Raw genomic sequence first — 13,249 nt, 5'->3', positions numbered from 1 at the left:
TAAAAAAAAAAAAAGAAATCGAAAGCAATGATAAAAACAAGATTGTAAATAAATTAAGCTTAGCAACATCACGTAACAAAATTAAAAGAAATAAATATATAATGCTTATGTAATATTATATATTACATTTTGCTACAATTTCATTTTTTTCTTTTTTTTTGTTATTTTTACACACACACATATATATATGTGTTTATATCCATTTTTAATTTTTGTTACTTTATAAAGATAGAATAATTATAATACGCTTAGAGTAGGTATATATACGTATATTATATATAAGTAATTGTAAAGGATATTATAGTTATAATAATTTGTAGAGCAAAATGTTAAATACACTTTTAAATATCACAACATCCTATAAACCTTCGGAATGTAAAGAGAAAAATATTTTAAATAATAAGGTTTGTTTTAAAGATAAATATAATAAAGAAGAAGAAGATAATCGAAAAAAAAGTGCAAATAATTTTAATATTAATATTACAGATAATAATAATGAAAAAAATAATAATAATAGTTCACCAACTATTCCCAATTCAATAAAAAGTAATTTAGATAGCAATGTTAATTATAATAACATGCAAAACGGACACTTCGAAAAATCGAGTAATAGTACCAAATGCATGGCTTATAATTTACAAGCTAAAGAGGTTAATAATACGACAGGTACTGATAATAGTAATAATAATTGTGATGATAATACAAATAAAAATGAGGCGTTAAATAAGTTTGAAAACAAGGAAAATGATACTATAATGAGCATGACTTTGTCAGGTAAAAATAGTGCAGTGGACTTTGAAAAGAATAGTAATAATAATAGCATTAATGACAATGCTATTATTAATAGTAACAGAAATAATAACATTGGTGATTTGAAAAATTCTGAGAATGTTAATAATTCACAAGATAATCATAATAATTTGATTAAAAATCATGAACTTGTTAATAATTCAAATTTTACGATTCAAGATACATCAAGTACTTGTAATGTAAATGAAAGTTTTGCAGTTGCTACTGCCAATAATACATCTTCATCTCTCCATAAGGAAGGTAATAATAACAATTGTAGTAGCAATAGTGAGGTAATATCAGAGGTGGATTGCAGTCAAGGGACTGTAAAAAACGCATCTAGCGTTGCCATTTCCTCCGATATATTGCCTAAGCCTAGTAATGATTATAATAAAATTGAAAACAGTGATGAAAAATGTGATAATGCAAATAATAATAGTCATAATAATCAAGAATCGAAAATAAATCAATTTAGTGAAAGTAAAAAAAATAGTGAGTCCAATGTTAATGACAAAATAAACAATTGCACTAGTAGTAATAATAATGCCGGAGAAAATAATGACAATAAAAATAGTTATGGAAATAGCTCAGGAAATCATAATAACAATAACAATAATAAAGGAGGGTCTGGGAATAGGTCAGGAAATAATAACAACACAAGTAACAGTAATGGTGGTGGAAGTGGTACTGATCCCAATGGAAATGATAATAAGGATGACAATAATGAAAAAGATAAGGACAAAAATAATAATAACAATATAAATGATAGTAATAGTAATAATAATGATAAAATAAAGAAAAAAGAAAATAATAATAAAAATGGAGATCCAAATGCAAAAAAAACTAATAAAAATGTAAACGGTAATGATAATAATGAAAGCAAAAAATCGAACACAAAATCTTTGATAAGTAACACAAATAGTAGTAGTACAATTTCTGGAAGCTCACTAAATGCTGATGCACCTGAGTTTGTACCATCTACTAAATCTGGACAAGGTAATTTACAATTTAATAATTTAATGTGGGGTAATTATTATCATGATATTCCAAATAATTCGTTTGCTAATATGCAAAATGTTAATTTGATGAATATGAATGGATTAGGAACTAATAATAACATTATGATTCAAAACCCATTAATAGATAATATGGGAAATATAAATAATGATACAACAGGTAATAATTTATTAGGAATTCAAAATTCTAGTAATAATAATAACAATAATAATGCTGGTACAGTTATTGATTCAAATTTAAATGGATATGGTAATAAGGCTGGTGGTATTGCAGGTTCAAATTCTGTTAATAAAAATAATACAAGTAGTGTAAATGCTAATACAGCTCTTGGCGGTCAATTTAATGGTGTAGATGGGAATGAAAAATTTACTGACAAAAGTAGTAATACAACTCCTATATCTGGAAATAATTCCAAAGTAAATAATAATAATATTCATAGTATTAATACAGAAGATGGTAATAAAAGTTTAGGAGGAACAGGGCCCATAGATTCAACATATTTAAATCATAATATGTTAGAAGGAGGAAAAAATTTAAGGCCTAATAATTTTATGAATAGTTCAGAAAATGCAAACGGATTTGATAATGCAGATATGCATAACACAAATAATAATAATAGTAATAATAATAATGCACATCAAAATTTTCCTGGTAATAATTCAATGATGCATCATCATCCACATCATCATAATTTTTATTTAAATCCTCCATATTTAATTAATAATCACCCAAATGGTTTATCGGGACATCAAACTATTTTTACTTCAATACCTTATGGAGGTGGAGGAGTTGCTGCTGCAAATAATGGTGACATACATCATGAACTATCTTTTCCGCAACCTCCAGTTTATAATCATTTTGGTAATAATTCAATGAATGGTCAAAAAAATGCAAACTTAAATATGAACCCATATAATTTTATATCTTGTGGTATACCCGGTGCAGGACCATTAGGCACAGGGGGACCTATAAATATGGCTGGTCATCATCATATGGATCCTCATTTTTTAAACAGTACTGATAATGTTCCAATGAAATTACCTTATAATCATATGGGCCAAACAAACAGAAGAAATAGTATGTTTGCTCATTTTGGTAGTAATGTTAATTTACATGGTCCTAATAATATTAATGAGAATAATTATGATATAAATTCAAATAATAATAATATGAATCCGTTACTTTCTGCTAACATAGGAGGACCAGGATATGTTTTCAATTCTTCTTATAATTCTATGCAACCTGGTGTTATGCGATTAAACACAGATGGCACTAGCTCAACAGCTACTAATAATACACCTAATAATGCAAATAATAATGCAAACACGAATAGTGCAAATAATAATTCAGCTGCTAGTGGTAGTAATAATACAGGTAGTTTAAATACTAGCGGAAGTGTTATGGGTCTAAACAATCCCATCATTAATCCAGGAGTAAATGTTCCTATTCCTCATCACCATATAGATAATATAAATAACCCAATGCATATGAATGGCATGCATATGAATCACGGGCTTTTGATGAACAATGCAAATATGAGTAATATGCATAACATGGGTAATCATGTTCCTATGGGTAATGTAGGGACTATGGGTGCTGGTATTGTAGGACTTGTTGGTGTTGGTGGTATGGGAGGAATGAATGCTACTGGAAATATGGCTAAACAACCGAAACGGCAAAGTGTATATAGTGATAGAAATGCAGGAATGAATAATAATAGTAATAATAATGCTGAAAATGTCGGAGCAAATAATAATACGACTGGTAGTGGTGCAAATAATAAACAATATAATAATAATTACAAAGAAAATAAAAATGCTATGAAAAATAATATGGGTAATGGAAATGAAGCATTAAATAATTATAATTATGGAATGAAACATGAAAATAATAAAAAAAATAGTAATAGATATAATTTGATGAATAATACAGGTGATAATTTTAATACTAACTATAATTACAATGGAAGTAATACAATGAAAAATAATCCAGCTAATGCAAAAGGTTCATATAATAATAAAGGAGGAAAAGAAGAATCAAATAATTTAGCAGGAGGTAATAATTTTTATAATAGGAATGGTACAAATACTTCTACTACTGGAGCCGGAGGTTCTATAACAACTCCAACTGGAAGTACTACTAATAATGCTAATACATCTAATGATAACAATAAAGAATCAGGAGCATCTGGAGATGCACCAAATGATTCCCCAGCTGATTTAAACGAAAGTAATAATACAAAATCGAATAATAATAAAGATAATTTCCAATATGGAAATTATAAAGGAAAAAATAATTATTATTTAAATAGTTCAAATGATAAAAATAGTAAAGGACATAGTAATACTGCATCAAATCAAAATTCTGCTACCACTAGTAACAATAAAGAGGATTATAAAAGTGGTAGAAATTATGGAAGCAACAAAATTGGTGACGATAAAAGTGGAGGCAATGCATCTAAAAAAGATGCAGGAAAGGAAAACACAAATAATAATAATAACAGTGGTAGATATGGAAAACAAGGTGATAATTGGACTAAAAAAGGATATGGCACAAATAGTAGCAACACGTCTAATAATGTCAATTCAAGAGCCAATACTAGTACAACCAAACATGGAAGTTATTCGAATAGTAAATATAATACGGGTTCTGATCGACGAAATAGTAATACTAGGTATGATGAAGGGGGTAATAAAACAGACAAATTAGGCTACAAAACAAATGATAAAAAAGGAAAACCTGAAGAAGATAAACATAGTAAGGAAAACAGAAGCAATAGTAATAGCAATATAGGAATAAATAATAACCAAATTAATGAAAGTGGAAATAAAAACTCTAATACGAATCCAAATAACGAAGAAAATAATAAAGTAGGATATAATAATTTAAAGAATGTAAAGAATGGTGATAAAAAGAATATGGAATTTTCATCATGGGTAAAAATAGCTAAAATGAATCCTAATAGTAAAAAGAAAAATGAAAAAGTAAATGCATCAAGTTCACAAACAGATAATGCAACAGCTTCTGCAAAAAATGGAAATACAGATGATACAAATCATAATTATAGTAATAGTCGAAACTATAATAAAGGAGCTGGATATGGAAAAGGATCACATGGAGAACCATCACAAGTAAATGAAGAAAATGAAGCCTCATTAGGATCTCCAAATAAAGAATCTAAAAAAAATACTGAAATGAAAGAAGATTCCAAAAAAGAATCACATATATTAAATAGTGCAAGTAACACAAACCAACGTTATGATAGTAATAGTAAAGGATTGAAAAAGAGTAGTGGTATTGATGATAAAGTAAATGGAAATATAAAAGGAAAAACAATTGGAAGCTATTCGGGAAGTAGTAAAAATTATATGAGCGAAGAAAATCGCAATAAAGATTCGAATAGATCAAAGGGTGTTGATAATAAACATAAAAGTAGTAATAGTAATAATATGAATACAAACAATAGTAGTAATAAAAAAATAGATTATAATGATAAAAAAAATATTTCAAATAATTTAAATACAAATAATAATAGCTATTCACATAGACAACGAGAAAAATTAAAAATAAAAAATGTTGAGATAAAACAAATAGGAGAAAAAATAGTTCCAAATGTCTCATCCTCTTCTGTTAGAAATAGTAGTATTGGTCATAATGAAAATGAAGATAAAAAGGATGTTGAAAAAAACAAAAATAATAATACCCATACTAGTGACAATGTAAATGAAAAAAAAGAAACTGACGAAGTTACAAAGGATGAAATAAAACAAACTGCTAATGTAAATGACAAAAATTATAGCGATGAGGAAAATGCAGATAATAAAGATTTAACAAAAAAAAATGAAACTACCAATGTTAATAGTAATGTAAATAAGAATAAAGAAAATGGAAAAGATGAACAAGTTAATGGTCAAACAAATAATTTCGATGATAGCGCAAAGGGAAAAAAAAGCAGTATATTTAGTCAAAGTAAAAGTCCTTATAAATATGGAGCAGAAGGAGAATATAATCCCAATACATCTAACGAAAATAATAATAAAACAGGATCTAATAATAATAAAGGAAGTTTATGGAATGGAAAAATATCTTTTGCTGAAATGGCAAAACGTCGACCTAAAAAAGATTCAAAAGATATTTCAAAAGAATGGAGTGGTAATAATAGGTCAGGTCAAACTGACAAAAAGGGAAGTAGTTTCAACAAAAATGGAAAGGGATTAAGAAGAACTGATGATGGTTATACAAAACAAGACCAAAATAGTAATGCTGCTTATGATGAAAAAAGTGAAATAAATGATGAGGAATTAATAAAAGAAGATGATAATGATGGAGTAAAGAGAGAAGATGAAATTGAGAATGTAGAAGGCGAAGAAAAAATCGATATCAATAAAAATGGAGATGATGTCGAAACTTCTAATGAGCTAGCAAATGACGGAAAAGAAATAATAAGTGCATCTAATAAAGATGCAGAAAATAGAACCACTGAAGAGGTTGATGGTGAAGAAACGAAAGAAAACAAAGCTAACACTGCTGATGATAAAATAGCTATGAATGCTAGTGAAGATGTAATTAGTGGTAAGACTAATGATGATGAAAAGGATGGAGAAAGTAAATTGAACAATAAAGAAAAAGAAAAAACAGAAGAATTAGATTCTGGAAAATCTAAAAAAAATGATGATGAAAGTGAAAATAAAAATGTAGGATCAGATATGAATGGTGACAAGCTAAATGATGAAAATTTGTTAGATCCAAAACAAAAAGAAAAACAAAAAAAAATCGAAAAATGGCAAGCAGAAAAAAGATTTACAAAAATTGATTTATTAGAAATTTATTTAGGGCATAATTGGAGTTTAGGAGGTGAAAATTTTAATTTTGTTTTATCCCAAGACAATACAACAGATACACATTATAAAGGAAATAATTACATGCACAATAATATGAATTCCAATGATGATAATAATAACAGTTCAAACATGAATAACATGCATATAAATGATACAAAAAATGTAAATACTTATAATAATAAGAGATATAGTCATTCAGGATATAACCATGGAAATAATATGAGCAACGCTCAAATGAATCAATACAATATTCATAATTCAGGAGGAAATAATGCTAATAATATGGGAGGTAATAATAATTATGATAAAAATATGCAAGGTAATCAAAATTCGAATAGTGGTAAAGGTGGTGATGATGGATGGCGACATTCCTTTTCTAAAAATATGCAAAATAATATGCATATGAATAGTGGAAATAATAATATGAATTATATGGATGGAAATCATAATGATCCTAATAATATGAATGGAAATAATAATAATGGAAATCAAGGAGGAAAAGGTAATAACTTTGAATGGAGAAAAGGAGATGGGGATAAATTAAAAGGATTCTTTGATTCAACAAGAGCAGTTGAATCACCAGATGCATGGAGAAATAATAATGCAGGACAACAAAATGGTAGTGGAAATAATTCTAAACCTACTATGTCTGAAAATAGTTGGTTAGTAAAACAGAGTCAACTAAAAGCTGATAAATATACATGCTTAATGAGAAAATTAAGAGGTATTTTAAATAAGCTAACATTTGAAAAATTTGATTTATTGTATGAACAAATAATATTAGTAGATATATCAAAACTTGAAGAAATAATTGGATTAATGAAATTAGTTTTTGAAAAAGCTGTAACTCAACATCATTTTGTACAAATGTATGTACAATTATGTAAAAAATTAAATATACATTTTCATAGTATGAAATTAGAAGATGGATCTGTTGTTCAATTTAAAAAGATTTTAATAAATCAATGTCAAGATAGTTTTGAAAATAATTTAAAACCTATAGAATTTCCAAGTCATTTAAATGAAGATGAGAAATTTGAATTTGAACAAATGCATAAAAATAAAGTAAGAGGAAATATGTTATTTGTTGGTGAACTAGTTAAATCTGGAATTATTTCTATACCTATTGTTTTTGTATGTATTAATCAATTGCTAGAAAAGAGAGATAGTTATATATCTCAAAAGAATGACACTAACGAAGGAAATCTTCATTTAGAAGCATTATGTATGTTTTTAAATACAGTTGGTGAAATATTAGATACTCATGAAAAATCAAATCAAGAAGAAGTTAAAAATTTATACAATAAATTAAATGAAATTGTAAATGATGAAAGTATATTATTCCGTGTTAGATGTTTAATTAAAGATGTTATTGATAATAGAAATGAAAAATGGAATAAAAAGTTTGCTCATAAATTAGAAGGTCCAACAACATTAAGTGTATTACATGATAAGATATTAAAAGAAACAATTGATCAAAATAATCGAATATTTTCTGGTAATAACTCAGGTAATTATCATGACAATAAAATGAATAGTAGCTTAAATAATATGCGAAATAATTTACTTAGAAATTCTAATTATGGCATGAATAATAATAGTGGAAATATTAATAATAATATTCCATATGGAATGAACAATCAAATGAATATGAGAGGTATGGGAAATACAGGAATGAAAAATATGGATCAAAATAAAAATATGAAAAAAATGTCAATAAATATTATAAAAAATAAAAATGCATCTTCTAAAATGATGAGTGATGATATGAAATTTGGGCAAAATGCTGGAACTCATTTTGGTGAAGGATCTGGAGCATTTGGTGCTGACAATAATACTGGTGGTAATTATTATGAAAATAATTCAAAAAATAATATGTCATATAAAAATCAAGGATTTATAGGAAACGACAATAATAATAATAATAACTCAGGTACTGGTGGTAGTTCATCAAACACTCCTAATAATAATGCAAATTCCAATAATGGACTTTTTGGCAATATAGGTTCAATGTTTACGAATAAAGAAACTAAAAATGAGGGTAATTTCTTTTCAAGAGTTTTTAGCTTGAAAAAAAATCAAAAGAATAATGCAGCCAGTGGTGGAGCACAAGATCCATCATTTAGAGGTGCAGATGTGAATACAAATAAAACTAATGAAAATAATATGAATGGGGTTGAAAATCAAAATAATAAAGATACAAATAAAGCAAATACAAATGAGAATGAACAAAATGATTATTCCTATGTTGAAGATTATCTACCTAAAATTAATGAACTAATGGAATTATCTACAAATATAAATGAATGGGATGAATTAACAAAAAAATTTGAGGAATTAAATATTCCATTGAAATATAATGAAAAGTTACAAAATACCATTTTAAAATTAACTTTAAAAAAATATGCATGCAATAAATATTTAGAAAGAAGTGAAAGTTACTTTAATTGGTTAATTGCAACAGCTTTGGCAAATAAAATAGATTTAGTATCATTTAAATCATGTTGGAAATCTTTCTTTTTAGAAACTGATGAAAATAGTTATGAATATACAAAAGAAGATTATCCATTATTGCCATTCTTAGCTAAAAATTTTATAAAAGCAGTTGAACTTCATGACACTAATCATATTCTTTATGATGTAGATTCATTGAATGAGATCAAAAATGTTGTATAAGAAATAGATAGTGAATATTTCTCCCTATAACAATTTTCTCACCCCACTTTTTTTTTTCTTTTATTATTTAAATAAATGTGTATTCTCTAACATTTTATTTGCATATTTAAAAAAATTAGGAAGTTTTCTTCGATTTTATTTTTTTTCTTTATCATTAAACATTGATTTTTATTTGATAAAAGAAATTTATACATATATATATGTATACCTTTTATTCCTTATACGGAATTTTTATAAAATATTTTAATAAATTATTTCAAAACAAATAAAGTGCCCGAAATGGCGTACCATGGACGGCTCCAGTGAGTTGGTATGCATTTATATACAAATGTAAAAAAGGTAGAAAAAAAATAAAAATGAATAAACACTAATAAAGGGTGACATACATGCACAGCTGTGTGACGTGTAAAAAAGAAACAAGAAAAAAAATGCGATAAAATAAAAGTATGCAACTTGAGTAGTCGAATTTTTTTCTTTTATTTTGATTAATAATGAGTTATTAATCAGATTGAATGTAAAATATATAGAAATATAATTCAAATATATATATTAGAAAAATTATTATTTATTATTTGATCGGCGGAATTTTGTGCTTTTGTAAGAGACATTTTATTATCATCGAGAAACATAAAAATTTCTCTTTTCATTTCTCTTTTTCCAAATAGCCATGGAGAATTTGCTTCCTTAAAAAAATATTTTTTAATTTTTAAATCATAATTAACATCCTCAAATATTTTTTTATTTAATTCAGGGTTAAAAACAAGTTTTATTTTTTTTTTTTCTTGCTTTTTATTTTGAGAGTATTCAGTTGTTTCATTAGTTTTGGTGTTATTCTTTGGTTCTTCTTTTTCTATAATAGATGTAGAATTATTTGTAACTACCTGACTATTTGATTCTGTTTCTGTGGTTATAATATTAGAACCTTTTTTTTCGAACAAATTTGTAGATTTGTTTGAATTGCTTTCAATTTGTTCGGGCTGCTTATTCTTGTCCTGTTCAGTTGGTTCACCTTTTTCTTTGGATGAATCCTTTGTCTTTGTTCCCGTTTCTGATTTTTGATCTACCTCAGTTGTTTTCACATTTTCACCAAGGGTATTATCAATCTTATCATCACTACTTTGAGCAACGAACAATTCTGTTTCTTTGTGTTTATTTTCTGTTTCTGACTCTTTTTCGATTTCCTCAGTTTTTGATTTTTTAATTTTATTCGGTTTTATTTTATTTTGTTTTGTTTCAAATGTGTCAAACAGATGATGAACATGAGATACTAAAAGTAATTCTTCTGGGGTAATTTTTTTATTATTATTTGAAGCTTTTACAGAATTGTTAATTTTATTGTAATAAAAATATTTAATAGCATCATCTCTATTCATGTATTTTTTAAATTGTAATTGTAAATGATCATTTAATCTGTTTAAATTAAATATATTACTTTTATTTTCATTTTTCCATTTATTTTGTATATCTATTACAATATCAAAATCTTCATCCTTTATTGCACTACCTTTGATTAATAAAATTATTAATATTCCCTTAAATATAAATGCAACTAGTTTGTATTTTTTTTTTCCTGTTAATGTTATAACTGGCATAAATACAGACGATCTGCATTCGTATTGAATAACATAAATAAGAGTACATATATGTGTATGCTAACTATTTTAAGCATTTTCAGAATAAATATGTACATTCACTTTCATATATAAAATGGCATATCCTTGTTAGCAACAAAATTTATAAAAATTGATACTTTATTTTTTTCTTACTTTTTAATTCCTAGGAGAAACCCATTTTGATCTTCTACTGAGTTGCATCGCCCAAAGCTTGACAGACCGCCGTTTGTCTAGTATAAGCCACAAAAAAAATATAAAAAATGTAGAACATTCAGTTAATTGGGGTATATCAAGCTAAATAATAAATGAATAGTAAGAATGAATAATAATATGTAAATTTGCAAATTACATTGGTAGCGGCAGATGATGCAATCTTTTTAAAGGGGTGTTGGCTTAACTTTAAATTGTTGACCTTAAATAAATAAAAAAAAATTGTAAATGAATAAAGAAAAAAAACATAATTAATGCATATAAGATATATGTTCATTTTTAATGTTTTTATGGAAAAATATATTTGATAGTTGCACAGATAGAAAATATATTTTTATATGTCTAACTATTCCATTGTAGGAAACCAAATAATTGTAAATAACTTTTATTTCTTCCAACGGTAAACTTGAATAAATAAAATATCCTTCATAAAATAATGCTCCATGTTTTATTCGCTTATGTGTAAGTGATAGTGATGAAATTAAATTCTACAATAAGGAGTGATTGAAGAAAAAACATGTACACATATATGTAATTGTGTGTGTGCATTTTTTTTATTGAATAACTAGCTAAAAACAAAATTTACCTGAACAGTAATGTAAATATGGTTTTCAACAGGGAACATATAAAAACTTTGGAGTTCTAAAAAAATGTGTTTAAAGAAGCATATATAAAGCGTTATCACAGCTTTAGTTATATATATGATCGAATTGAAACATGTAGATTTTCTTTACCATTGTATATGCTCAATGTCTCATTGTTAATAGCGTTTATATATGTGAAAACATAGTCGTCTAAAATGTTTTGTAATAATTTTTTTTTATTTATATTTTCTGACAAGCAAGGCAAAAAAAAAAAAAAAAAAATATTAGCTTAATATGCTATGTTGGTATGGGTAATAAATTAGAAATGTTTATATGGTTATTGATGGAATGACATAGAAATATACACATTTCATTTCATTCATTAAATAATTTAATCCATTTGTACTATTTTGACATACGTAATATATTTTTTACCTGAAGTTCTATATTTCTTGTATTTGAGAAAGGTACGTATATGACCATGTAACAAAGTAAATATAGAAATGAAGTTTTTTAAAATATGATGTAATAATTTACATACTAAATTTTCCATATTATTATTTTTACATGTATTTTTTGCAACTATTGTAATAAATACACGTTTATACCATCTTTCTATAACCATTAAATTTGTTGTAGTTATTATATGATCTAAATGGGATTTGCTGAACTGTTTTATAAATGCTGATATTCCTTCCATTGCACTAGCATGTGCTACCTTTGACATATCATGTGTTTCATTAGGATAGTAATATAGTACCTTTTCCGCCTATCATATGTAATAAGTAAAAAAAAGGATGTATAAGTCGAGCCATATACAGTCGCTTCTCATTTTGTAAATGAGTATGCACATTTATAAACTATCTTTATATATATTAGATAATTATTTCACTATATTTTTTCAATAAATGAATAAAATATCCTTAAAGTAGGATATATATATGGATGGCACATTTATTGACAAACATTGTATGTGTGTTCGGTACCTGTAGCTCTTCATCAGTGACTGATTTATCAATCTTCTCTATATCTTCATCATATATGAAGAAGGCTTCGATTTTAGTTTTATCCATTTTAGAAAAAGCTTTTATAGAAATAAAGAAAACAATATTCGATGATATAATACTATTATATTATTACACAGCTCTACTCCTATATTTTGCATTAAAGTCATCACAAGTTTGTATATTCATTACTTTTAAGATATATTATTTATACCACCTTAAATTTAATATTTATTTTGTGACGAATTTTATTGTATTACCCATTGAATAGTAGTATATATATATTATTAAGAAATGGCATATTTATTTGGTTTATAGTAAAAATAAAAGCCTATTTCTATTTTATACATACATATATATAGTTTAATAACCTAATAATTCACCATATTTTGATATTTAACATAAGGGTGTAAAGACTCGAGGGTATACATTTTTTTTTTTTTATAAACTATTTTAATTTCGAAAAATATTGATTTGAGGGCGGTAGTTCTATAATGATAAAATTTATTTTTGTG

The 13,249-nt window shown here is 25.9% G+C and overlaps 2 protein-coding genes across 2 annotated transcripts; one reads left to right on the top strand and one right to left on the bottom strand.

Annotated features, from left to right (window-relative positions):
- Positions 1-326: 326 nt before the first annotated feature.
- On the top strand, positions 327-9,323 carry PVVCY_0900670 (polyadenylate-binding protein-interacting protein 1, putative; the record flags this gene model as incomplete). Its single annotated transcript, XM_008626408.2, has 1 exon — positions 327-9,323. One exon carries the CDS (start codon positions 327-329, stop codon positions 9,321-9,323), a length of 8,997 nt encoding a protein of 2,998 aa, XP_008624630.2.
- A 536-nt stretch (positions 9,324-9,859) lies between these two features.
- PVVCY_0900660 (conserved Plasmodium protein, unknown function) lies at positions 9,860-12,998 on the bottom strand (the record flags this gene model as incomplete). Its single annotated transcript, XM_008626407.2, has 9 exons — positions 9,860-10,928; positions 11,090-11,166; positions 11,286-11,348; positions 11,494-11,634; positions 11,733-11,788; positions 11,881-11,979; positions 12,166-12,499; positions 12,717-12,814; positions 12,995-12,998. 9 exons carry the CDS (start codon positions 12,996-12,998, stop codon positions 9,860-9,862), a joined length of 1,941 nt encoding a protein of 646 aa, XP_008624629.2.
- Between the last annotated feature and the right edge of the window lie 251 nt (positions 12,999-13,249).

This window comes from Plasmodium vinckei (assembly GCF_900681995.1).
Source record: "Plasmodium vinckei vinckei genome assembly, chromosome: PVVCY_09".
NCBI lineage: Eukaryota > Apicomplexa > Aconoidasida > Haemosporida > Plasmodiidae > Plasmodium > Plasmodium vinckei.
The sequence above is the reverse complement of the archived record's forward strand: the minus strand, read 5'-3'. Positions and strand labels throughout refer to the sequence as shown.